The sequence below is a fragment of the Clinocottus analis genome, unplaced genomic scaffold (genome assembly GCF_023055335.1).
Source record: "Clinocottus analis isolate CAN_PGR_092001 unplaced genomic scaffold, fCliAna1.0.p SCAF_11, whole genome shotgun sequence".
Lineage (NCBI taxonomy): Eukaryota > Metazoa > Chordata > Actinopteri > Perciformes > Cottidae > Clinocottus > Clinocottus analis.
The window spans coordinates 19,222,020-19,248,718 of NW_027175832.1; the positions used below are offsets into that span (position 1 = coordinate 19,222,020).

Here is a 26,699-nt window from a genome sequence, read left to right on the forward strand (position 1 = left end):
TCATCTCCAAAAATTGTGTTTTTTTTTGTTTTGTTGTAACGGTGTGATCCCTCTCGCGTCATGATTTCTCTTCATGCCCCGCCCTCTGTGTTTCATCCCTCCATGACACTCGGGTTGTTGATTTTGGTAGATTTAGGACCCCCTTTTTTGTTTTAAGTTTGCAGAAAAGCGACGTGTTTTTCGCTGTTTTTAAAAAAAATGTGTCTCTTTCATTGTTTCCCGTAGCTTTGTGTAGATCTGTCAAGAGAGCCGGGTGTAAAAATTGCACAACAATCTTCTCACAACACCTGGAGGAGGTTTTATTTAACTAAATCTAGCCGTGGGGAGGGGAGCGATGGGGGTTTAGGATTTATTTTGTGTGTGTTATTGTCTTTTGTTGTGTTTTTAATTCCCACCACAGCTTGTTTTTTTTTTTTTTAACCCCGTGACTGCATCTGCAAAGAGCTCGATGTGATTGTAACCCCAGCGTGACACTAACATCTTGTGCAATGTACTGTAAAAACACACACACACACACACACAAACACACACTGTATATCAGTCGACTGGCGGGTTTGATCGAGGTGTGTATTTCTGCCACATGGCGTCACAAAGCCCCTCCCTCTCCTGCCTTGTTCCGCTTTCTTTTCGGCCCTCCGTGTATTTTCTCAGCGAGGACTTCTGCCGCAGAACTTTTCCTGGACCTAAAACGTGAGATCTGCTGCCGTCCTCCCAGTAGACGAGGAGACGGCGACGCTTCACTACCTGCTGCGTTCCTAGATGAAGACAAAAGCTTTTTTTTTTTTTTTTTTTTTTAGAAATACAAAAGAGAGGGAGGGGCGGGGGTTGTGGCTTTCTCGCCCAAGATGTCAGTCGCACTAAAACGTGTCGTCTTGGAACGGGAAAGTCGGGTTTAATAGCACTTCTTCACTATACCTGCACTCAGAATTAACACTCCATACGCGGCTGGTTTTTTTTTTCAACCCGGAGAATAATAGAAGCTTCCAAAGTCCTGTAAATTGAACCGTTTTGTGTCGACAGCGAATAATTGAAGTGGTCGTAACTTACTTTCTACGAGCTGCAGGGAGGAGGAGCAGCGTCTCTGGCGGAGGGGAGGGCGTGGTCGGTGTCTCTCTGAGATGGTTTTGTTCCCTCGGTGTGATCTTCATCATTAGTGGAGGCTTTGCACCACGGACCTCGACATGTTTATCCTTTGACCTTCCACCAAAACTGGACATGAAATGGGGGGAAAGTAGTAGATGCAACAAAAAATAAAGAAGAAAAACAGCAAAAAATAGTTGAGGTCGTAACCTACATTTGATCTTGCATTAATTCCAAAAAAATTCGAGAAAAAAAACAGAAGTGTAGCCACTTTTTTTATTACTGTGTAATAGTTGGACTTTTTTTTTTTTTTTTTTTTTTTAGACAGTTTTGAGGATCCATCAGTGGACAAGGTACTGGATCATTCCTGGAGAACTGGGGCACAAATAGGGCTCTGATTTAACGACGGAGATGGAAAAGTTCATGAGATCACGGTTTTTGGATTGATTGCATGATGTAAATGTATGTGTGATTAAATAATTATGAGAAAACATTTGCAGCTCCAGTTCCGTTTGTCGTGCTCGTGTCAGACGACTCAGTTGTTTTGCAGACGGACATTTGATGCTAAAGATTTCACAGGGATTTTATATAGATATCTATCTATATTTTAATGGTAATTTCTTTTTCATATTTTTAAAGTTCTCAGCTTTTATAATTAAAATGACTTTTGTCGTCTAATTGTTGTATTCAGACCTAGACATACACAAAAACACACACAACATTGTAGTCTTCAAAATTGTAGTTTGAAATATTTTTCCACCAGATTAAAAAAAATATATATCCCAGATTTGCTTCTTGGGCTAATATGTGCTATTCTCTGTGTCCACTAGGGGCGTTGCTTCTATATTATGGAGCACTGCAGTGTTTTATTAACTAAATCTGTAATATTGTTGCCAATCATTTATATAAACCTAGACTGAAAACAGAAATCACACTTGCATTAGGTAAAGAAAATAATATATGTTTTATAAATTTAAACTGGGATTTATATATATATATATATATTAATTTCTTTGATTAATTCGATAGCCGATAGCAGCATAGCTTCACATTTAGTGTACAGATGTACGATGATCACGAAACAACTACTTTGTGTCACAAAATACATATTTAAATGATGGAATTGATGGTCCATCAGTGGAGGAAAACCATAAAGCAAACATTTAGAAAGTTACCATTGTATGTATTACAAATCGCAGTTCCATTTACAACCATCGGGTGGCGCTGATTCCCTGTTCGCGTCCCGTAAAACTTGAGTGCTCGTCCCACAGAGTAGACAGGAGTTCTCACTCCAAACATTTATGCCGACTCCGAATATGAAGACGCTTTTAATTAATTAAAACCACAGTTAAATGAAAGCCACTAACTGATTTTGACACCAGTTTACAAACAAGTTGTTTAGAAAAAGTATTGGGGGTCTGATTGTGCCTTTGTAACGGCAAAAGTTTTACAACACAAAACGTATCTGCGAGTCAGAGTGATATGCCTGTCACAATAGACGATCTTTGCTTCAAAGGTAGTTGCCAAAGTTGCCACGGGAGCGAGCGCCGCTGTGGCTTAACACCGGCCAGGAAAAGGAGCAGGACAGACGGGCACGAACCCGACAAGTAGGGACGCAGTTTCACTCGGTGGTCGGTCGTCGAGGAAAAGTTAGCGGGGATTATTAATATTTTTTTTATTTTGCTCGGGGGCATCTTGGAGTGTGTTTAATTGGCCCTCGCTCCCATTCCCTCTCCACGGAGTGTCTCGCGCCAGTAGAGAAGGTACGTGAAGGTGCGGATGTTTTGGGAGGAATGTTGAGCTGGGAAGCTAATTAGCTAGTTAGCTAACGTTAGCTCCCTGTAAATCAAGTTAAAGACCCCGGAACGTGAATATAACTATCAAGTTACGACCCAGGAACGTGAATATGATACCTTTACGTTGCCCACACCTAGAGTGAAGAAAAGTACTTTTTTAATCGTTATTTAAGTTGGTTGTGCGAGTACCAGGAACTGTGAAGTTGAAGTAGTCCCTGTAGGAATACTAGCTAACGTGTATTTTAAACCTAAATATGACTCACTCACGCCCAACAGAGGTGTGTTTTTATATCCGTTTTGTGTTTGTTTTGTCCCATAAAAGCTCTCTGACTCGGTCAGGAGCGTTGCCTTCATTATTAACGTTGGCTGCCAGCAGCACCTTACACCTGTCAGGGTGCAGCACGAGGCAGGTGACATTACATTTTACTTTTTGTTTTTTTTTGTATGTGGGAAATAACAACGAGCGTGGGAAATATGTTGATGTCAGAGCTTTGGAGATGCAGGTGTTTTTTTTTTTTTCTTCTTGTGGTTTGGAAAGTGATAAATAAATAACAGTAGATCTATCTGTCTATCAGGCAAAAAATACCAAACATTTGCAGCTTTCTGTTATTAAAAGTTAAATATATCTTGATTTTTGACCTTTTTTGTTAGAATTAAATGAGCAATACAGAAGAAGTCACTATATATTGTGTGTTGCAACTCTAAATGTGGCTAGGTGATCAACATTTTAATGAAAACATTCTTAGTCTATTAATTAGTTTGAACGTTATACGTTTTAATTCTCTTGTAAATGTGTCTTGATTTTTGACACTTCTTTTTTGTTGTTGTAAAACAGCAAAAATAAAGGAAGATGACACTATCTTTGGAAATTATGGCCATTTTCTGGGCAAGCAAAATCTAAATATTGTCGTATGCACCTCTAAATTAGGCTAACACGTCAAAGCATAGTTTTTCTTTCTTTCTCTTGTGTAGTTGTGATATGCGAGAGCTCCTCTTTTGTGTGTTTACCAGTAAGTATGAATAGGTGACGTCATGTTGAATATGATCTGCGTCACTCTGCCCCCCCACAATGCAACGGGTGACCCACCTGGCTCCGAAACACGTCCGCTTTATTTCTTTCATCCCAGTTTCTCTCCTGCCATTGGAGATGCCCACATTAAGGGCGCTGCAGCTGGCTGTGGTTTGCTGGAGTGTGACAGATCGTGGTCGCTGACGATTGCAGGAGACCTTGGGGGAGTTGAGTCCCTAAACTGGGACAGCTTGTGCCGGATCCGGGCCGTTTTTCGGGGGCAACGTGGACCTATATTTGGTGTGACTTAGTGTGAAGGTCACAGAGCGGTTCTTTCGACAGGCTCCGCTAGTTACTGATGTTTCAAAGTGTGACTTCAGATTTCCCCCCTGTTTTAAAGATTTGGTTGACCCACAATCTCACAAAAATTCTCTCTCTTATGAGACAAGCTTTTTGTTTGATGTCTGTCTAAAACATGTTGCTGAAGGTGCAGTTTTTTGCTGCTTAAACCATTTAAACATGACTTTCACTAGACTTAAAGCAGCATGTTTATACAGAATAACTGGGAGTCAACTAGGTTTTTTGGGTGGAAAGTAGTTCCAATGAAAACAGTTGATGTAAGCGAATGAAAATGAGTCACTGAAAGGAGGGGGAAACAATAATCATAGCTTTGTTTCTGACCTTTTGGCTGCTCTGTACACAACACCGTGTGAACGTCTAACATGAGATTGGTCAGCCTGATTCCACTTATCTGTAAATAACCCCATAATGGGAGAGAAACTACAACGCACAACTCCCTCACAGTCACCACCGGCTGACCAGAAACTCTCTGAACTCAGCTAACTCGTGTCATGTGAGACGAGATGCCGACCGTTTGTAAAAACCTCCTTCCAAGATGCCGCTCTCTGTTTTGCCGAGGCGGGAGAGAGGTTTCCTACACGGCGCTGACTACGGCGCTTTTCTCTCCCACCGCGCAACAGTTTAAATGTTCCCACGCTCGTTTCCTCTTCCGCCTTCCCATCGCTTCGGACTCTTCCGCCGAGGCCCCTGCCGTTGGCCTCGTAGCTCAGGATGATTTAATTCCTTAATTCTGACCCACCCATCCATCCAACCCCCATCCCCCCTACCTCCCCCTCAGCAAATCTCATTACCATCACATCGAATTAAGGTGCTCCCTCTGATTTTTGCTGATTGGACTCTGAGACGATTTGCGCTGTCCACTAAATGGCCACCGCTGATGCTGGAGCTTAATCTGGGCAGGGATAAGTGAAAGAGACGACAGCCTTCCGGGCACTTATCCCCTCGAAATGCTTTTTCAATGTGAGGAAGAGGAGTAACCAGAAGGTCTTCATTAAATATGTGTGTACGGTTTGCGTGGTTGTTAAGCCTTAATGTCAAGGAAAATTTACTTGAGAAGACGCTTCAAACTTAACTTAACTGTTTTTTTTTTTAGATATTCTACGTTGCGTGAGATGATTTTTTTCTGTTTTTGTTTGAGTGACTTTTTGAACCAACAGCAGTCGGGCTGGTTTGTGATCTACCCGAAAGCATGAACGAGTGAAGAGAAAACAACTGGGTCAAATGTTGCACGAAGAAGACAGGAAATTAACTTTTGTCTGTCTGCTGCACTGACTTGCATCCCAAAATGGATTCTTATAGGATACAGCCTCTAAAGATGGAGACTTTGCTGTTGAGTAGGTGGAGAAAGTCCTGAACGCTGTTTGCTTTTAGTTATTACACGGATTGACCTGTGGACGATGTGAGCGAGGGCACGATGGTAAAACCTCCAGTGTTGCTGCTCGGTTAAAATAAAAAGTGCTAATCCTGATCATTTTTCATTGATACCTGATCGTTGTTATTCACGAGTCGGCTCGTACACAGGTTAAGACGAAAAGCCGCCAGCTCTTGTCATGATACGCCCCGCCGCCCGGCCTAAAGCTTCACTACTCCGCTGTGTTGATACTGAGAGCTGTGAATTGGCATTGGAGGCGTTCGTTTGGCTAATGGACCTTCTGCCCGGCCAATAGATTCGGCCTGTTTGGCCCCCGAAGCGGCGAGGTAATCCATGATGATTATCAAACCCCTTCGGTGATGATATCCTGGTAATCCGGCCGCTGTAATCACACTTAAACACAGATGTTCATTAAGCTAATACACAACTAAAGGTAAAGAGGAACGTAGACTCATGTAATATTGCATAATGTAGCGGCTTAGCCCACATACGCTGGCTTTAAAACGATGCGCTCGCTAATCAGGATGCATTCGATGAGAACTGGACGCCGTGAACATACAGGCTCCCCAAATAGATCCATCAGGAAGTTTCCGTCCGTCCATCTGACAGCAACACAACCGCCACACGGACTCGGCAATCGAGGTTATTTGTTGTGCGGTTGGTTCGGTGCCCAGTCTGCCGCCGGCTCCGTGTCCGTGTGGGCGTCGCGAGCAGAGACGCCGCCATGACGGACGTCGCTGTCCGGATTTAAACCGTCAGCGTCACAGTCTTGGTTTTAAGTTCATTACGGCCGTGGTTCCAATATCCGGCCTCTTCGTCTGGATCGCTTTCTGTGAAACCTCCGTCTGTGTTGTCGCTCAGCTGGGGGGACAAATTAATTTGAACCTCGTTTAGTTTTGTTTTGGATGCCTTCTGGACATTGGTACAAAATTACAAAGTTTGTGTACTATATTTTTTTTTGTCTAAATGTGAGAGCAGTAGCAGGAAAACCTAATTTCCAAGAAGTTCCCAGAGAAACGCTGCAGCAAAGAGAGCGCTGAATGAAAGCGCTAAAGATTTCAAGCAAGGTCGTAAAAGCGAGTATCGCTGTTACGCAATGTTTATCTTTCAACACGCTCAGAATCCATAAATCTTATTGGATTGCGCGCGTGTGTGTGTGTGTGTGTGTGTGTGTGTGTGTGTGTGTGTGTGTGTGTGTGTGTGTGTGTGTGTGTGTGTGTGTGTGTGTGTGTGTGTGTGTGTGTGTGTGTGTGTGTGTGTGTGTGTGTGTGGCAGCAGAGCCGGATCGTTGGTGAACCTGCGACTTAGCGACGGGTCACTTGTTTCTGGCGTCGACCGACTAAATGAGTGACAGCGTCGTGCAGAACACACTAATCAGAGATGCACATCTTCTGAACTTTTAGCTTGTTAGAGAAAGGAATGTTTCTTTTTCTACTTCTCCTTCGAGCACGAGTAACAATGTGGAAAGATCTCTTTCTGTCAAAACAAGCCCGAGCAATGAGCCCCGAGGCCGCAGATGACGAGATCTCATCCTGTCACGAGGGCATTAATATGTTATTAATTATTAATTAAACTCAAGCTTTCTCTTGAAGTTCCCAACAGATAAGAGGGACTTTTTTTCCCAACTCCCTTATGTATAATGTACATTATGTGCTTCATGTTGTCACCGCCGGTGGAGTTTTTGAATAACTTTTAAAATACACTTTAAAGCTCAGCTTGCTCAAGGTGTGCTGGAGCCCCACCTCATGTTGTAACCATGTGAGTGTGTGTGCGCGCGTACAAACACACACACACACACACACACACACACACGTGACAGCATCAGGAAACTATGTGTGTGTGATTTGACTTATCTGTCCGCTCAGAAGCGCCGCGCTTCAGCCTCGCTGTCGTGATCACAGTTAGACACAGAAACACAGAAACCTTCGCGGTGGTGTGAAGACGACCTCGTGAGTCACGTTGTTAAATATGTATTTTTTAAATTTAAACCTTTATTTAACCAGATGAGTTCCATTGAGTGGCCAAGACAGGCAGCAGCATAAAAAAAACACTTAGTTACAGATAGAAAACACAAACTAAAGTCAGTTCAAACAAACTAAAAGTTCAGAAACGGTGACGTAACAGACTCAATTCAAGAAACATTTACAGTTTTGGGAACGTTAGCGTCTCCGCTGCTGACGTCTGACATTCTGTTTTGCTCCGAAAAGCCTCCGAAGAGGATTAAAGCTCTGTAGTTTTCATTTCATTCATTCACTCTGATTAGTTTATTAGGCTTTTTTTATTAGGCATCTGATCAGATTTTTTAATACATTACCGAAGGTAAAACTGAAAGATTGTTGTGTATATATATATATTTTGGGGTACTATTTTTGTTGTTCAAATCACACCTATGGAACATAAAATGGCGATGCTCACTTTGGTTTGTCTGTGTGGTTTCCCCCTCCAGCTCGGCTCAGGAAACCATGCTCTTGAACGTCTTCCTCTCGTGGTGATCTGCCCGGCGGACAGTCGGGAGGCGTCATGGCGGAGCTGCCGATCGCCCCGGGCGAGGTCTACATCGAGGTGGAGTACGACTACGAATACAAGGCCAAGGACCGCACCATCACCATCCACCAAGGGGAGTGCTACATGCTGGTCAAGAAATCCAACGACGACTGGTGGCAGGTGAGGAAGGAGGAAGGGACCAAGGCGTTCTACGTGCCGGCGCAGTATGTCCGCGAGGTGCGCAAAGCCCTCATGCCCCCGCCCAAACACGCCGCCACCACCTCCGCCGCCGGCCACTCGCCTCCACAGAGCGGGGTTAAACTCTGGGTGAAGCCGACCAGCCTGGACCTGGGGCTCCCCGGGGATCAGTCCGCGGAGAACCTCCACAGACACGAGTCCAGCTACCGGCGCTCGCCCTCCGCGCGCACGGCCTCGTCGGGCCATTTCAGCCCGCCGAGCCAGCGCCGGCACAGCGACCACCAGCACCCGCCGCCCGGCACGCCCACCGCCGAGCACGACCGGGCGCTGGCGGACATCCTCGTCCACGGCGGCGGGGCCCTCCAGCCCCCTCACAAGGGAAGCACCCTCCCCCGCAACCGAGCGCGATCCCCGGACATGGAGCGGGCGCCGCTGGACGTGGACAACGCCCGTCACTGCGACTCGGCGGGCGAAGAGAGACGCACCAACGACTCGGAGTCGGGGGACGAGCTGAGCAGCAGCTCCACCGAACAACCCCAGGTAACAAACACAATATGTTGAGAAAACGGCATTGTGGGACTGAAACGCAGCCTTTTACATACCAGGAAAAGGCACTTATGTTATGTTATGATATCCACAATCCACGACGACGTCCAGTTGGTTTAGTTTTACGCTCAAAAGCTTTTAACACGACATCATGAGAGGAAATAGTCTGTGCCCACGTGTCATCGCCGATTTCAGCCCACTGTTAATAATCAAAAGCATCTGTTTTTTTATGATTGTGCTTTTAATAAACAAGCGATGATGACGTTGTTAAAGTGGCACCAAGCTGTGGGGACGCGTAACGAACCTGCACTAACGCTGATTATTACGTTCGGCTTGTTCCTGTTTTAGCTGCAGCAGATGTCTGAGTCAATTGTTTTGGTAGAGGACATTTAAAGTGGGATTTGTGTGTACTTATAGTGAGTTTTGTGTGTACTTGTATAGTTTGACATGTTGAGGCGCTGTGACCTCTTGAACCTGAATCGGACGGTTGTGCTGTGAGTCGATCCGTCTCTCCGTACCTTAAAGCTACCGAGGTGCAGCCATCGGTGAGACATGGCTGTGTGCGTGTGCGCTTGTGTGTGTGTGTGTGTGTGTGTGTGTGTGTGTGTTTCTTCCTGAAATCATTAGCTCAGTCTGCTGCTGAACAAAAGCTAGGGAGAAAATAGAAACTGGGTCTGTGTGGTGCTGCCACTGGGTGTAGGCCTCCTTTTAGTGTGTGTGTGTGTGTGCATAAAGTAGAGGATTGTGGAGTTCAGGTTACACATGTGAATAATGGTGCTTTTCACAGTTTGTGGACCATCGACCTGAATCACCATTATTTGATAGAAGTAGCAGCTTTTGCACACGTTTTCTCACGAATTTATTCAACTTTTCTTTTTTTGTTTGTTTCTGTAGCGCCGTTAACAAAACTTGCAAAACACACATTCTCATGCGGGTTTAGCATAACATATACACCAAATAAAACTCACAAATTCTGAGTTGACCCTTGAAATGAACCTTCGGGCGAAGCATGAACTAATAACGAAAGATATTGAGCTCAACGTCCACTGAATGGCTCTCGTCAGTCGGTTCGTCGCAGCAGGTTTCGGTCGCAACGGCGCTCTTGTCAACTTCCCTTTTCTGAAGTTCTGATTTCAGAGCGATGCCTCGCACCATGACGCAGACCACTGTCGTAAAAAAGCTCATCTAAGAGTGTCCGTGTGTGTGAAACACCCGGGGAAGAGAAGGTCGAAGCGGCCGAGCTTGTTGTGGTGATCGAGACAACCCGGCTTTGTCCCAGAGTAAACGCTCTGTGATCTTTCTCTTTCTGCCGGTCGTTTGATCGGCGAGAACAAATACGAACGTCTCTTTTGTGTCTTCGTCTTTCTACGTCAGACACTTTTTTTTCCGGGTGAAGCACTTTCATATCGTGGAAACACGGAGTGTTTGTTTGTGGTTGGTTGTGTTGCGCCGTGTTGATTTTTAAAGCGGATGAATGAACGTCTGTCGCGTTGGACTGACGATTGTTCTCGGAGTGAAAGGTTTAATAACTCTGCGACAACTTTGTGTCATGAGCAGTACAGGAAGTGCCGTCCGCCAGGAGCTCGTCGCGGCCCGAGCTGCTTATTCGAGCCCTCTGATTGGCCGCTTTGGTGAAGTTTGATCGGGCGTCCACGTAGACCTGAAAAGCTCAAGTGGGTCAGAACGGGGATGTGATGCGTGTCCTCCTTTCAGGGTTTCCTTCTGGAGCTTCTTTAATTCACTTTCTTGACTTCTTCAGGGTTTCTTTCTTCATATTTTTCCTTATCTTGTGTCTTCTCTTCTCTTTTTTCTCTCGTCTTTCCTTCCTGTGTCTTTCTTCTCTTCTCTTGTCTTTCTTCTTGTGTCGTTCTTCTCTTCTTGTGTCTTTCTTCTTGTGTCTTTCCTTCGTGTGTCTTTCTTCTCTTCTTGTCTTTCTTCTCTTCTCTTCTCTTGTCTTTCTTCTTGTGTCGTTCTTCTCTTCTCGTGTCTTCCTTGGCTTCTTGTCTTGCTTCTTTTCTTCTCTTTCCTCTCTTCTTGTGTCCTTTCCTTTTCTGCAGCGTAAACTCCTAAAAGCGATGGGAAATAAGAATCCCTTCATCATCTCTACTGATCATGAAAGCAGAGCAGCAGTCGTGTAAATGCAGGAAGTCGTGCGTTCAGCAGCAGTTGTTTCTCCTCGTGATGAACTTCGTGCTTCCTCAGAGTAATGAGTGTGACAGTCTGGCGAGCGGCTCTTTGAAAGGCTCTTATCGGCCTCACTGTTCCTGACACGGGGGCCCGCTTTGTCACCACTTTAGCGGCCGCTCGTCTATCAACAGCTCCGTCATCCTCCAGGTGCTTTTGTCCCTCGGTCGGTTAGATTGCGGCGGTGTGATTACATCGTCCATTTGTCAGCGTCGCAGACAGCTGAGCTGCTTTTTCAATGAAGTCGCACGTCCTGTTTCGCGGCCAAATCATTACCAATGTGCCAAAATGCATTCATCCATCCAAATGTTTCAGATGCTGCTGATTTTAAATTCCAATATCTGAGAGTCTGAGTAAGCAGATGGCGTTCACTGCATTTATTTTCTCTCAAACTAAAAGCGTGGTTAAGTGAACTTTTAGTTTGGCGTGGATCAACTCACCAGGCCAAAGAAGATGAAGAAGTAGGCCTAAACCCATGTGAATCTTTTGCATGGACTCAGAACTAGCATCTTCTCAGCTTGCTAGCGTGTTAGCTCACCAGCTGGCCATGTGAGCATCACTAAGCTTTCAGCACCGCCGATATCGGGGGGGTGAAAAAACATTTAGATGCACTTCGACATGTGACTTTTTGCCTTAAATCTAAATTTGGTTTCGTGTGTTTCTTCTTTCAACAACAACTCTTCCACTAGAAATAACTGAAAGTAGTGTTTTAGTGCAAAGCAGCTTCAGAAAGTGTCAAGTTGGGGTCCCAAAGAAGTCGGTTTATATTTGCATTTGGGCATTTCTGGCAGATCAGTATGCAAGGGCAGGGGTTTGGTACGTTTCTTTTATTGCATGTTGTATTCATCCCCGCCTCCTACACCCCATTGGGTCCACTCCTTGCAGCCAAAGCACGAGAGCACATAAGTTAGAGGCGACACGCTGCAACGCAACCGCAATAAAAGAAGCTGTGGAGGCACGTTCGCAAAAACAGCACAGAGCCGTCTCAGCGTTATCGTCGAGTTTCTTCTGAGCCCAACAAAGCTATCGATCTTCAGTCGGGGACGCGTCGACGTTATCAACCCAAGATATCGCTCGACGCCCTTTCGCGCATACGAAGACGCCGGCCGGCCGCCGCGGATTGGACGGCGTGCCCGCCGAAGCAGACGCTTGCCTCCAGCCGGTGAACGTAAAGGCTGTCGAGGGTCTCAGTGTGCTTTAATTTACCGCTCCGCTGCACCGCCTCATGCGCTCTGCTTCCTCCAGGATCACAACAGCACAACAGCACAACATCCGCCGTGCTCTGAATGCAAGAACCTCACCGTCAAACGTCGGATCCCGTCATGTGAAAACATGCCTTAATCTCTGCCGTTGTGGCTGTTAAAGTGGATAAGGAGACATTTAAAATGTCATTTTCAAGCTATTAAAAAAAATGAGCTGCATAAATTGGCTCTGTAAATGGGGGATTAACACACTAATGACAAGCCTCATGTGCTGCGCTGTGTTACAGCCTCAATTCTCTTCATGAAACGTGTTATGAGTCCTCATTTTTCACCAACACCCACTTAACTGACTCCAACAGCAGTCGGTTATTGTTAAATGTTCACAATTTAACGCGACTTGGCAGTGTAGATTTGGCGTTACAGGATTGAATGACAAGACATTTGCTTGATTCAGGTGATAAACCGGAATAAATGAAACTTTTCAGGATGAAAAAAAGAAAAGCGAGCGGGATTCCTCCGTTGATGCACAAATCACACCGACACCTCGAGCTGCACATGGTGCATTCAATGCCTAACTGAAAAAGCAAATATGTATCCTCGTTTACCCAGAATGCACTGCAATATTAACCTGAGACTGTTACCTCTGCAAGTTAACTTGAACCCATGTTTCCAGGGTCCAAGTCTTTGATTTAGAAACTTGCATTAAAGGCTTCATTAATCTGGAATCAACCAAAAATGTCTCACTGTGGAAATTGCCATCACTTCAGAGTTACCCCTCTCTCTGAAGCCCCCTCCCTCCTCCACCCATTTTTGATTGACAGTCAAAAACACCCATTTACCCTCCCATCAGTCCTTAATAACGTCTGTAATCAGCTGAACACCTCCAATGACTCTCAGCGGGATATTTAATCGGAGGAAGCGCTTCATCATTTCTTTGATTACCTGGAGTGAGTGAGTGAGTGAGTGAGTGAGTGAGTGTGTGTGTGTGTGTGTGTGAGTGTGTGTGTGTGTGTGTGTGGCAGGAAGTTGAGTTGCCAAGTGCACGTTGATGCACGTCCGTAGCGCGTCAAATACGTGATCTATTAACCCCGTCGTTCATTCTCCACACAAACGCACAAAGACCTCTAAACCGGACCGTCTGCACTCCTTGTTGCCGGGTAGAATCTGAACTCGCTGCAGGTTATTTAGATGCTAAATCATCCTTCTCCTTCAGGGGAACAGGGGAGGGGCCCAAATGTTCTCCTGCTGAGGACCCCCAGATGGAGACAATATAAAGAATTGGCTCCATTTTGGAATTTTTAAATTAAGTGGTTATTCATTGCAGTTGTTTTTTTAAGCTTGCACATTAGCCTGTAATTTCTTCTTCCTTTACAACTGAAAAGCTTCTCCGCTGCAATTAAATAGCTTGCTCAAGGGCACCCTGGTGCTAGCAGAAGGGGCGCAACTTAAACAAGCAACATCCCCACCCCACACACACACACACGTTGTGTGTTTATATCCTGTCTTTCTCGTCTTATCTTGCTCCGTCATGTTTCCTAACAGATTGTTTTTGTGGATTACAACCAGTGACCTTCTGCCACAAAGCCACCTCGCTCACATCTGGGTCACCGCTGAGCCGACCGGGTGACCGCCGGCTGTCAGCGCGGCGACGCGCTGCCCCGTGTTTAGTTTTCTTCCCATGAATAGATTTATTGTTTGGTCCGTAAACGTGGCAGAAAACAGTGGAACAATGTCCCGGTTTTCACAAAGCCCAAAGGAAAAAAAAATGTCCAAAGAAAGTAAATTTGATGTTTTAAAAAGGTAGAAAGAAATCTGAAAAATGCAGTAGCTTTCCTGTCTATTGATGGTTTCATCCTATTTGGGGTGTCTGCTGGTTTTTCTGGGGTTTTTCTCGAGGGAGTTGGCGCCTCAAGATGACTTTTACAGACGTCTCCTTTCAGGAACTTCACTGTGAGCGCCCGGCGGTTCATTTGGGAATAAGATGGAAAGTCTCAGTGTTGCAGACGCTGGTGTCAGTTGTGTGTGCTCATTACCACCGTTAAGAAGACGCCCAGAGGGTTTATAGCACTGTTGTCTCACTCTCTCACACACACACACACACACACACACTCAGCTGCAGTCTGGTCCTTTGCAGTGTTCTTGGTGCTTGTGTAACAGAACCGAACCGAATCGACAACCTTACTTTACGTCTCTCTGTCTGTCTCTCGCTCTCTCTGACTCTCTCTCGCTCTCTGACTCTCGCTTTGACTCTGTCTCTCTCTTTGACTTTCTCTCTTTGACTCTCTCACTCTCTAACTCTTTCTCTCTGACTCTTTCTCTCTGACTCTTTCTCTCTGACTCTCTCTCTTTGACTTTCTCTCTTTGACTCTCCAACTCTCTCTCTCTGACTCCCTCTGACTCTCTCTCTCTGACTCTCTTTTTGACTCTCTCTCTCTTTGACTTTCTCTCTTTGACTCTGACTCTCGCTCTCTAAGTCTCTCTCTCTGACTCTCTCTCTCTCTCTCTCTGACTCTCTTTGACTCTCGCTCTTTGACTCTCTCCCTTCATGACTTTCTCTCTCTTTCTCTCTGACTCTTTCTCTCTCCGACTCTCTCCCTTCACGACTCTCTCTCTCTGACTCACTTTGTGGAAGTAATTGCTCTCACCTTCATGAAAGAAGTCGTCCAGTGTGTCTTACTTACCCCAGAAGTGTGACACCGAAAACACACTCGTACGACTGTGGGAGTCAAAACGTTCACACTAAACCATAAATAAATATATATTTTACTACATTAGAAAGCTCCAGAACAGGACTCTCTACTCAAAGATGCTTGTATTTTTTTCCTCCCCCCACATCGTAAAAGATCCCAGAGGTTCACGACTGACCACGAGTGCGAAGTGTAATAAACATCCTGGGTGGAGATGATCGGGGATCATCCGGTGTACGACTTCTTTGATTAGAGGCGAAGAAGAAGAGCGACGGGGCAGAGTGTCCCTCACTTCACAGAGCTTTTCTTAATCCCCTCGGGAGCTTCAATTGGATATCTGTGTGTGTGTGTGTGTGCGTGTGTGTGTGTGTGTGTGTAATGTCAGCCGGGGCGTCCTGTGTTGTGGCTTTATACTGTGTGTGTATCGAGCATCACTGAGCCCTCTATGCACCACCCTCCCCTCGCTCTCTTGCTCTGTTTTATGTAAGAACGTGCGAGTGAATAAGAGTGTGTGTCTGTGTGTGTCTCTGTGTGTGTGTGTGTGTGTGTGTCGGGCCTCAGAGTGACATTATCTGGTGTGCCACAGCGACATGTCAGTCAGGGAGAGAGTTTGCGAATAGGCAGAGCGGCTGCCGTTGTTTCCTCTGCGCTCTCCTCGTCAGCACCGACCGGCTCCAGGACTTTCTCTCCCCTCTTTCTCCCCCTCTTTCTCCCCCCCACCTCCCTCGCTCTGCAGGACGGGACAGCATGTACCCAGACGAGAGCGTGACGGTAAGACGGCTTCTTTTATCCCCCTGCGTGTGTGTGTACCTGCTACAAAATATACATATAAAATACACAAACGGTCAACTTCAGATGCCTGCAACTCTGCTGCTTTTTTTTTTTGTGCTGAGTCAGCACATCAGCGACGCACACTGTGATTAACGCTCATGCTACAGCTTTCGTGGGTTTGTCGGAGTGGATTCACACCAGCCAGCTGGCGTTTTCTTGGCATTCGCTGTGTCCATGTCACTCTTCATAGAATTAAGTGCAGCCTGTTTTTTTTTTTTTTGTGTGGAGATTTCAGTTGTGATGCTGCTGCGCTCGCTCGCCGAAGAGTTGTTGATCCCTGAAGTTATAAACACGCACAGGATTACGTGACTTTGTCTCTTTCGTTCTCTTTCTCTTTTGTCACGAAATTGCGTTTATCGGCCCCCTTTTGCGTCGTCAATAAATGTCGATTTCAATCTGAGGAGCGTCGGCTCTCTGAGATGTTTTGGAGCCGGTGGTGGCAACAGGATGGCGGAGGGAGAGAGAGAGGATGCGCTACGCACTTGCCATGCTTGATTACATAAGCGCTGGCTACGTAACGTTTGTTTGGACAGCTGGCCGCTGAGGAGAGCTCGGGGCAGCGGTGATGATGATGATGATGATGGTGGGAGGGAGGAAGAGGAGGAGGAGGAAGAGAAGGCAGACGGGACAAAATATTCTGTGGTATTTATTTATTAACATAGAGTGACTTTCCTTTTATTTTACAGTCAGGATGACTGATATTTCACATATTGAATGCACCGAACAGAATATATTTTACAGGACGGTGCTTTGCCTTTTTTTAAATCATTATTACTTGAATGTAAACTTTACTCTTTAGGGCCATAAAAAGTTGTTTTTTTGCAGCATCGAGCCATAAACTGCTCAATTAAACCGCTCTCGGTAAAGCTTTTTGTAGATTTTGTTCATCTTGCATAACGTTGTTATTTAACTCAGAACAGCTAACTTCTTTATTTTCTTCCTTTTCATCTTTTGCTACACAGCCAAAAAATAGCAGTTTAAAATTGACAATAATCTGCAAATTGGCGTTGTTCAAAGCGATGTGCAAGAATAAGAAAAGCTCATATTGCTTCTCATAAGATTATGTTTTTATGTAAACACAGTTTTTAATATGTGAAGAGGAGAAGAGGGAGGAGAAGAAGAAAGAGAGGAAAAGAAGAGGAAAAAAGAGAAGAGGGAGGGGCAGGAGAAGAGGAAGATAGAGAAGAGGGAGATTAGGAAGGAGAAGAGGGAGAGGGGAAGAAGAGCTCTTCTGTCATTTCTCTCTTTCACGCAGTAAAGACGTCTTTGTGCGCACTTTGCCCCCCGATGAAGATCAGCGCCAGAGATTATTAACTTGTCCATGTGGAGACAAGAGGTCTTTATGCTTAGATGTGACTATAAGGCTTTGTATGAAAATAAGAAGACAAGTCTTTAAGTCGTGTTTTGGGTTGATTAAACAGTACTCGAGTAACTTTATTGTCATATATTATAACTAAAATAACAATTCCTAAGTCCCGCCCCTTTTCACTCGCTTGAAACGAGGCAGAACTTCGGCCATCTTTCTGATTGATTGCTATATTTAGACACGCTGCGTCAAAGGTAACGCTATAATGTGACACAAACGTCACGGACACACAATACATTGCGCGCATCGTCGTGGTCTACTTCCTCCACCAGAGCTTCCAGTGTGTTTTATTATGGCCGTCACAAGTTAATGGTTTCAGATCAATGAACTGCTTCAGCTTTTTTTTCATGAACCTTTCAATGTATATAATGTCACCCAGCGCTGGTTCTCAGGGCTGTGACCATCAGGTCAAAGGTCACAGGATAAAGAAACCAGTCTGTGCGCGCTGGTACTATGAACTGGTTTGGGGATCAATGACGGGATGATCCCAGATTAAGCTTTGTTCTACTTCTGCTGTGTGTGCCTGTAGTCGCATAAAAAAACAGTATAAAAACCATGACATATGTTCTGCTCACTGAGTGGAGCAAGGTACAAACACTGTCATGTTTATTAATGTGAATTTGATCTAGTCTAAGCAAAATGTACACGATACCTGAAAGAAATGTGTCATTATTTATGTTTTAAGAGGCAAACAAACAGCAACAAAGCAGTTCCTGTCCACAGCAGTCTGGTTCCTACACGCACACAATGATCCATGTTGACACAAACAAATGGGATCGGTCTATTATACGTTGTCAGTCAACTACAAAGCGCTTCCTTTAAGGCCCACGAAGAAGATCCGTTAGCTGTTGAATCGCCCGTCGATCACGTCCTCCTCTTCGTCCTTTTGTGTGTGCGGATAATCACAACCCGGCGCTTGCAAAGAATTCTTCCGACATGCTTCTTGACGGCCGACACCATTTTTTTTCCCAGGTGAAACCTGCGAAACCCGGGACGTGATCCTCGGCGCTAAAAAGTTAACTCCTGCGCCTGAGGAACACCCACGCGGGAGGAACGAGCGCCCGGACATATTTGAGCGGTCGTTGACAAGTTCAGGCCGGCGGTAACGGTTTCCTCTTCCTTCTCAGATGGCAAGACGGCACAGAGTGTTCTCGCCGACGGTCTCAAAAGATCCTCCACAAACACGTTGAAGACACAATAATCTGCTTCACTGTGAATAACACTCGTATGTGTACAGTAGATGCTTGTATACTAAACCTAAATGAACATCAAAAGCTCAAGAAAAACAAAGTGAACAGTCCCTTTTTTATGTTTCTTCATAGCTGAAGGCTTCCTTATTTGGAGTTTGATCATAAACGATCACAGACGGGTTCGGGCGAGTGGAAAGACGTTTTTGCTGAGCTCGGCGATCCTCTGTGTGAACCCTCGACTACGCGGCTACGAGCTCGAACCCGGCGCCGCGACTTCTTCTGTGGTCCCGTCTGTCTTATTGTCGGTGAACAGCTGTGAGGAAGGACCCCGTGTCATAAACTCGGTGTCTGAAATGCTGCGATTTTTTTTTTTTTTTTTTTTTTGTGACAAAACAAAGATTGCAGGCCGCCGCCACCGCCGGGAAACCTGCAGAGTCACGCCGGGGAAAAAAAATTTGCCACGCCCTGTCAGCTCCTTTCCCGCGGGATAAAAGCTCTTTAATTTCATGTTTCGGGACTGCGCCCCCTCAGGATAATTCCATTTCAGATTAGATAAATAGATTATTCTCGAAGCCTGCAGGTTCCTCTTCGTCCTACGCCTGCCTACTGAACACCTGATGTAATATATATATATATATATATATATATATATATATATATATATATATATATATATATATATATATATATATATATATATATATATATATATATATATATATATATATATATATTCCCACATTACATGCATGATAGTTATGTGAAAAATGCTACTTGATTTCAACCGAGAACGCGATTCCACTCGTTCTTGTTGAACCGGTTCGACGCCTCGCTTTTTGTACCTCGATCAGGTTTTCTCGTCTGAGTAGCCGGAGACATCGCGCGCACTTTTTGTTCATTAGCATTCAAGACCGGACATACAGGTTCAGGTCCAGTGAATAAGTGACATTATGAGGAGAGAAAAAAGAAAGCTTTCTCCCTCCACCTCTTTTTCCCCAAGGACAGTTGGATTTGAGTCCACCTGTCTCACAAAACCTCCTCTGTGCTCAGTGCTGAGCCTTTTTGTTCGCTGTTTTCTGGTAATTTGTAATTGTTTAAGTGCAGGCTGAATCTGATCCCCCTCCTCTTCTTCCTCCTCCTCCTCCTCGCTGCTTCACACTGTGTAATTGAGTGAATGAATCAGCGACGTGTTGAGGCCGAGCCTTTTGAAATCTCACAAATATGTGTTTTATCAGCGTCCGTGGTTCATCCTGACCCCAGAGCACGTCGCTTTCTTTCCTCTTTTTCTCCCGAAACCAACAAGTTAAACAAACAAACATCTATTTAATCAAGGCCGATGTTTGACCAACCAAAACTTACAACGATTGGGAGTCTATATCGTCCGTAAATATAGAATCACATAAGATGACGAGATCTGCAAGAAGTGCTCGGTCATCAAACAACTTCCTGCGTCAACTTTGACCAACCCTACACGCTTTTATTTTGTACGCAATTAGAGATTATTACAGACATTTCAGGAGTCGCTTTTACTTCCAATTAAAGTATGAATGACGAGTTGTCGACGCCAAGTTCCCAAGACACAAAAATGAATTTGGTGGAATTTGGTGGCTCCAATCTCATTTATTGTATGAATGTCACGTTGGATGATCACACACTCGTACTCGGGGCACGGTTCAACCCGATCGCACCCGAGATGAAAAGAAGAAACTTTTATTTTTGTCATATTACATAGTTTTTACATGCATACATGACATTTTGTCTCTGCATTTCACTCATTCATAGCAATTTAAGAGCCTCCCCGGCTGCTGAATAGCACCCGGGGAGCAACTAGGGGGTTCAGTGTCTTGCTCAGGGGACACTTTGACACGCAAACTATGGATAGACTCGGGAATCGAACCGGCGACCTCGCTCATGAGGATCATCCCGATGAACTACAGCCGCCAATGACACAGAGGAATGACGATTTGCTTTTGAGCAACGGCCTCTTGAAATAGACTAAACATCCATCGTGAGGAGAACAGGATGCGGAAATTCAGCTTTTTTTTTTTAACAGTCACCTTGTTGTTCCTCTTCAGCCTTGTGTCTTGAATGCACGGGATTTACAAAAACACACACACACACTTATCTATATTGTTTATACAGTTTGTCCCGCTGGACGTTTGTTGTGGGGAACACTGAATCTCTCCCACCGAGACGACAACACTCCTACTGATGTGAACGGTTCAGCCTCAGAGATGAGGTCGTCTCTGCTGGATCCGGTTCATTCATAGACTTTGGGAGTTTTTTTTTAAGTTTCCCTTTGCTGTTGCCAGGTCTGTTTGAGCGCTCTCTGGGCAAATTATCACTTCTTTAAGGTTCATGTTGGGACGTGTCTGGTGGTGGAAACAGCCGTCTCCCTGTTGAACCGTTGCCGCCATAATCGTCGTCATATCTCTTTGCTTCCCTTCGTCTGCATATCAGCAACGACCTTGCTTGCCCTTTGGCTCGAGCCGGCCGATGGGGGGGGGGAAGCATCCAGAAGTCGCTATTTTGTGCAACGTTCCCCTTTTTTGCTCCTCCGACTTTTCCCTTTTTCGTTTCATCTTTTTTAATTTTAGTCCCGATAGCTGCACACGGACCGACCTCCTGCAACCCCGAGCCTTTTTATATTTACGACGCCGCCCACCTGGACACGGCTTCTTATCTCGCTCGCCCACCGAGTTGCATCCAGCAAAAACGATCTCCCGCTTCTGAATGTGAACTATTGAGACGCGATTACCGGCCTCTCTGCAGAGTTTTCCCAACATCTACCCCGTCGAGACGACATGTAGAAAACCATGCATGCTGCATGATGTCGCGTACTCATTTGATAACAAGCAATACAATAAGAAACCTTATGTTTTACTCACCAAAACACAACTCCTGTGTCCTTGAGGTCTAAAGAATGTTAAAACCTTGAGAGTATTTTAAGATCCAGTGTTTATTTGGCCGAGGCGTTGCTCGGTTGCCTGTCGCATTGCAGCGTGCACATTATTGCTCTTCTACGCATCGCAGACCTCATCGTCACCTCATCATCGTCACAGATCTGGTAAATACATCGAGGTGGGACATGAGGTCGCTTGTGTGTGGTTTAATAGTGTTTCAGCTTGGACGACCCTCTTTTTTTTTTTAGTAGCAAACTTACGCGTGAGTCTTCATCTGGCGTTATGAAATGTGAGCAAACTGGATCTCACAGCAGTGCTTTGCTTGTCAGTCCTGCGGCCGGTTTCTCAACCGGCAGTCGTTTTTCTTTTTTAAAAGGAGGAGTCGTGACATGCTCCAGGCAGGAGGAAGGATCATCCTTAGCCCAAGGCGGGGGCGGGGTGGGGGCTCCGTCTTCCTGACTCTGTCTTCCTCATACCTGCCCTTTTTTTTACCCTCCTCCTCCTCCATAAAAGAGGTGCGCTGCCGAGGCAAGCGGCTGTTAGGAAACCGGTACACGTGGCCTCTTCTCTGAAGCCCGAGGAGGTGTGAAAAGTATCCGATTACATTTATTTTCTCCCTCTCCCTCCCCTCTTCAGCGCATTCTTCAAGGTGTGCGGAGACAAGTCGATACAGGATTCCCAGGTGGACAAAAAGGGCTGTGAGAGATGCACGAAAAAGGAGAGAAAAGTGAACGACGGGGGGAAAAAATAGCATAAAATCGTCAGATTCTTTTGCTGCATCTTCACACTGACTCGTATCTCTCTCTGTCGTCGTCGTTGTGTTATTTCCTCGTCATTACTCACCTCCAATTACTCCGCACATTTGTCCACATTGTGTTGCAGACTGTAGTGGGAATATTTGGGCACATTGTCAAGCTTAATTACACTCTGGGCTCTTTTCTAATTGCTCTGTCATTTCGTCGTCTCACGCCGCCGCTCGACTCTCACCGCATCGCCGTTATCGGCCTCTTGGCTCGCCGCGTAACAGATTGTTAAGCCGCCGTTCTGGACCAAAAAAAATAAATCTATTTCACCTTTTGTAAACCGTGCGAAAATCCTCTCGCTCCCATTTTAAGTCCCAGCATGCCCCATTCAGACAATCTTTTGGCATGAAATACGTAATTTTTCTCATTTTTAAACCGAACGACACAGTTTTTTGACTGAAACTCCTTCCTAACAGGACAAGTCTTTGTTTTATTGTGATTTTTGTTGCAGATTCTGATTCTTTAGGTACTAATCTTTCCAAAAAGGTGTCTTGTCAACCGCTCCAGGAGGCATTTTTGGGGGATCTGGCTCATATGCTAGATATTCATAGTTATGATCAAAATATCTTTTAAAAGTGATTTTTTTTTTTGCAGATACACATTTTTTTCCCCAAGACTTTGCTTAACAAATACATACAATAAACACGAGTATTGGAATTAATTTGGGGTTCCTATGATGACTCAAACACAGGGAAAAAGCGACAACATTGGTTGCACAGTTTTCAACGGGTTAATCACTGTGACCTCACCTTTTTTTGTCGTTGTTGGCCGTAACAAAAAAAGAAGACGCTATTTAAGACAATTTACACAAATATCTGCTAAATATAAGTCTGAAAGACGTGAATATGAACTGCTACTTGACTAGGAATCTGGGTTTTACTCTAGTTTTGATGTGAATGTGTCTGAGAGGCAGAAGGAAGAAGCGTTTAACCCAGAATGCCGTGATGGTTTCTGCTCTTGTAGCGCGGTTCTCTTTCTTAAGTCACACGCGCTCCTCTCTCGCAGTAATCCCTTCATTATTTTCGGGTGGGTTCTGCTATGTTTCGTGCTGTCGGCCTCCTGTGTCATTTCTCAGGCGTGACTCACTCTTTTCCAGCGCCCTCTTTTCCAGTGCGACGTCCACCGCATGACGCTCAGTCTCCATTGTTTGTGCCACCGTGTAAAGCTTTTGTCGGTGCGATCTCGTCCCGCGGTGTCCATCACATCTTCAGAATAATATTCTTTACCTTTTTGTGTGCGCTTCATCTCTTTTTAAACTTCCCGGATGCAGCTTGTGTTCAATGAACCTCTGTGATCGGCCCCTCTGGCGTTCGACCTCTCGGACACTTATTAATGCACCGAGGAAAAGACGAGAAGGGGAGGACCTAAAGCTGTGAGACGGATGCTGGGCCGGTGTTTGAGATTATTGTCGAGGTTCTGGTACCTCCAGGAGTCCTTGACTTTGATGTTGAGCGCAATGAATTGCTGATTTTCATCTATCTCAGTGAGAAAAAGAGAACTTTCCTGATTATATCTCGACATGCACATCTGTAATCTCGTCATGATCAGTTGAATATTGAAGTAAATTCAGTAATTTATGAATTGTTTTGTCTTCAAGCCGTCCGAAAAGACCAAAACATTCATACTTTAGCCTCGAAAGATTGCTGAAATGATTAGATTGTCGACACGGTTGCAGAATAATTGCCTCTTTCATTCCTTTCAGTTTAGCAAGGTTCACTTCAACATCCTGACAAATGAGATTGTTATCTAACAAGATGTTGTTCAACATGACTCTGCTCCTCTGAGGCTTTTGGGTAAAAGGCTAAAGGCAGGAGGAGCTCAGGTGAGAGACTGTGGAAGATGCTGCGGCTTCAGCAACACATTTTAGAAAGCAACCGGCGAAGACACAAGTGATGTTTCGTAACGCTCGATTTAAAAGCATGGATGTTGACTATTAAGGTTTGATTTGATGTTTGTCCCTATCTTTGTACGTGGAGACTCTCCCTGCAGTGTGTATTGTTGCATAATAGCCCATAGTTTGTGTAAATAATGGGGCGACTCCCAGAAACAATGTTTTCTTTCTCGACTCCACTCAAAGTGTATATAAAAGCCTGCTTGCCTCCTTTCTTTCTTTTTTTTTTAAATCTCCCAGTGCATCATGGGGGTGTTGCGTCACCGTCTGCTGGGTTAATGGCCACGGAGCCTCATTCATGTCCATGAATGGACGCCGAGGCGCATCTGAACCGACGGCCTTAAAGGACCCGTGTCTTGTGTTTTGAGAGAGATAACGCGCCGTTGTGTTCCTCCTCCACGCCGAGGTTTAACCCCTTCAGCGCTGCCCGGCTGCTCGACACTGAGCTCTGTGGTGAGATCTGACACCATGAGAGGGAAGCTCATCACTCAATGCTCTGTTGGGTGGTTTCTCCATATCACTGGCCAGTTGTTTACATCTTCTCTCTGTGGCCAGTTTCAGAAAAGTTAAAGAAAAGGACGATTAAGTAGATTTGATTCTTTTGGTTATGGACATAAATCTGATTGATTCAGCTGGCTGAAGCATTGCTTTCATGTCAGTTTGACAAGGATACCATTGACTGTAAGCTCTAAAGAGACAATAAACAGTTTGTATATGTATGTATATATAAAAAATAAGTAATTAGCATTCTTACTGCCCTTAGTTGTCAATAACACACTAATATTTTCAGCGAAGTCCAACACAAAAAAAACACAGTTCCCTGATGTTTAACGCGAGTGTAACACACACACACCTAGTGAGCCAAACGGGCTGAAGTTCCACTGGCGTTTATAACTCATAAGATGATGTAATCACAAATGAATTAAGTGTAGGAACAGCATGTTTTGAAGTGAAATGAACTCTCCAGCAATGTCCGTAGAAAGTGTTAAATATGAATATGATCCTCGGCGTGGAGCTGAAATGTTACGCCTTTGATTGGAAAATACAAACAAGGCCAGTGGACTCCGAGCTGTTTGTTCCTGCTCGAGCTCCCCGACACGCTGCGGGATGGGAAGTGAGAGTGTGTGTTTGTGTGTGTGTGTGTGTGTGTGCGCCCTGTCAGCCACAGAGGGATTACAACACGCTCACACACACATATGCAGCCATCTGCCTCTGCACTTTCAAATGAAGGCGGCGAGCCGGTGGATCCAGCGAGGAACTCGAGGGTCGGAGCGCGTCTGACAGGAAGTTCAGTCTGACTGAAGATCGTTGAGCTGCAGAGTCCAGTTAGTTTAGTTCTGGTGCCGCTGGACAGGAACTAGGATCCGGGAAGGAGGAGAGACTCTCTCCATCTCTGTTTCTCATTCTCTTTCTCTGATTCTCTCTCTATATAAATATATTTCTCTATCTCTGTCTTTCTATTGATTTTCTCCCTATCTTTATTTCTATCTCCATCTCGCTCCCTCTCTCTCTCATTCTGTCTATCTCTCTCAAATCTATCCCTCTATTTATATCTCCATCTCTGTCTCTCATTGTCTGATTCTCTCTCTATATCTATATATTTGTGTATTTCTGTATATCTCTCTCTGTATCTTTATATTTCTATCGTTCTATCTCTACTATTTCTATCTTTAGCTCTCTCTCATTCTCTGTCTATCTTGCTATTTCACTCTCTTTCCTCTTCATATATATATATATATATATCTCCCCATCTCTGAAATTATAAATATAAATGATAGATAATTAAAGATAAATCATCATATAGAACTTCTTCTTCTTCTCGTTATCGCGTCAACGATTCCTTCGTCACAAGACACACCGGTAGAGCAGCTGTACTGTACGTTAGCAGAGGGGGGGCTCGTGACCAGCGTGCCGCCGGTTCAAATCCCCGAGACCAGCTGGGTGGAAAGTAGAGGAAAAACTATTTCCCCTGCAGCGCGGCGTCCAACACCCAGCAGAAGTTTTCTCTGCAGTGAACTGTTCCCGTGCTGAGCCGCACCATCCCAAGATAAATAGACGATTTGAATAATGCCACGGGACTTTCATGAGATAGATGTGTGTGCGTGTGTGTGTGTGTGTGTGTGTGTGTGTGTGTGTGTCGCTGCATGGGGAGAGCAAGAGTCAGATAACAGCAGGTCTTCAGGAGGATGTTGATACGGCGTTAAAGGCATTAACCGAGTCGCAGGAGTTCATATCTTCCTCCTGCTCCTCTGCTCGGTTGACCCGGCGGGGGGGCCGAGGAGGATCGAGATAACGTCAGGATGTGAAACCTCCCGTCAGCGGGGATTTAGATGCTGTCTGAAAGACATTTATTCCTAAAAGATACAAGCAAAACAGCAGCAGATAAGCTAATCTCAGCTCTCGGCTCCACCGTTGTGACGGAATAAAACCTTATCTTTTTAATTTGGATCATTTGGATCACCCTCTTTTTTTAGGCCTTTTGGAAAACTTTTGTATTTGCCGATTGAATTTTTTTTAAAAGATGCGTTCTACCTAGCAACAGAGCTCAATGTTGGATAGCAACGTTAAATCCTCCACGGAGAGCTACACACGAGCAAAAGCCTCTTTCTAAGTCACCTCCATCTCATTGCATTATGTGTCCTCAGCAGTGATCGCACCTGTCCTTTTGCTTACATAATCACACAGACACACACACACACACACACACACACACACACACACACCAGCTGTCCTCCGTGGACCCCCTACTCGACTCCAGCCGACCCACACAAGAATTAGCTTAGCGTCATTAGCTTAG

General features: G+C 45.1%; 1 protein-coding gene across 4 annotated transcripts in view; it reads left to right on the forward strand.

Moving 5' to 3' along the window:
• The first annotated feature begins 2,577 nt into the window (after positions 1–2,577).
• Positions 2,578–26,699, forward strand: part of LOC137805386 (rho GTPase-activating protein 12-like) — a 41,737-nt gene continuing 17,615 nt past the window's right edge. For 3 of the 4 annotated variants that reach the window (XM_068605285.1, XM_068605311.1, XM_068605302.1), the window contains exons 1-2: positions 2,609–2,843; positions 8,064–8,839. In XM_068605285.1, coding sequence (XP_068461386.1) covers positions 8,138–8,839 — 702 coding nt within the window. In that variant the 5' untranslated portion in view covers positions 2,609–2,843; positions 8,064–8,137. Of the gene's footprint in view, positions 2,844–8,063; positions 8,840–26,699 lie in introns of all 4 variants that reach the window. The other variant, XM_068605294.1, reaches the window with a different exon arrangement.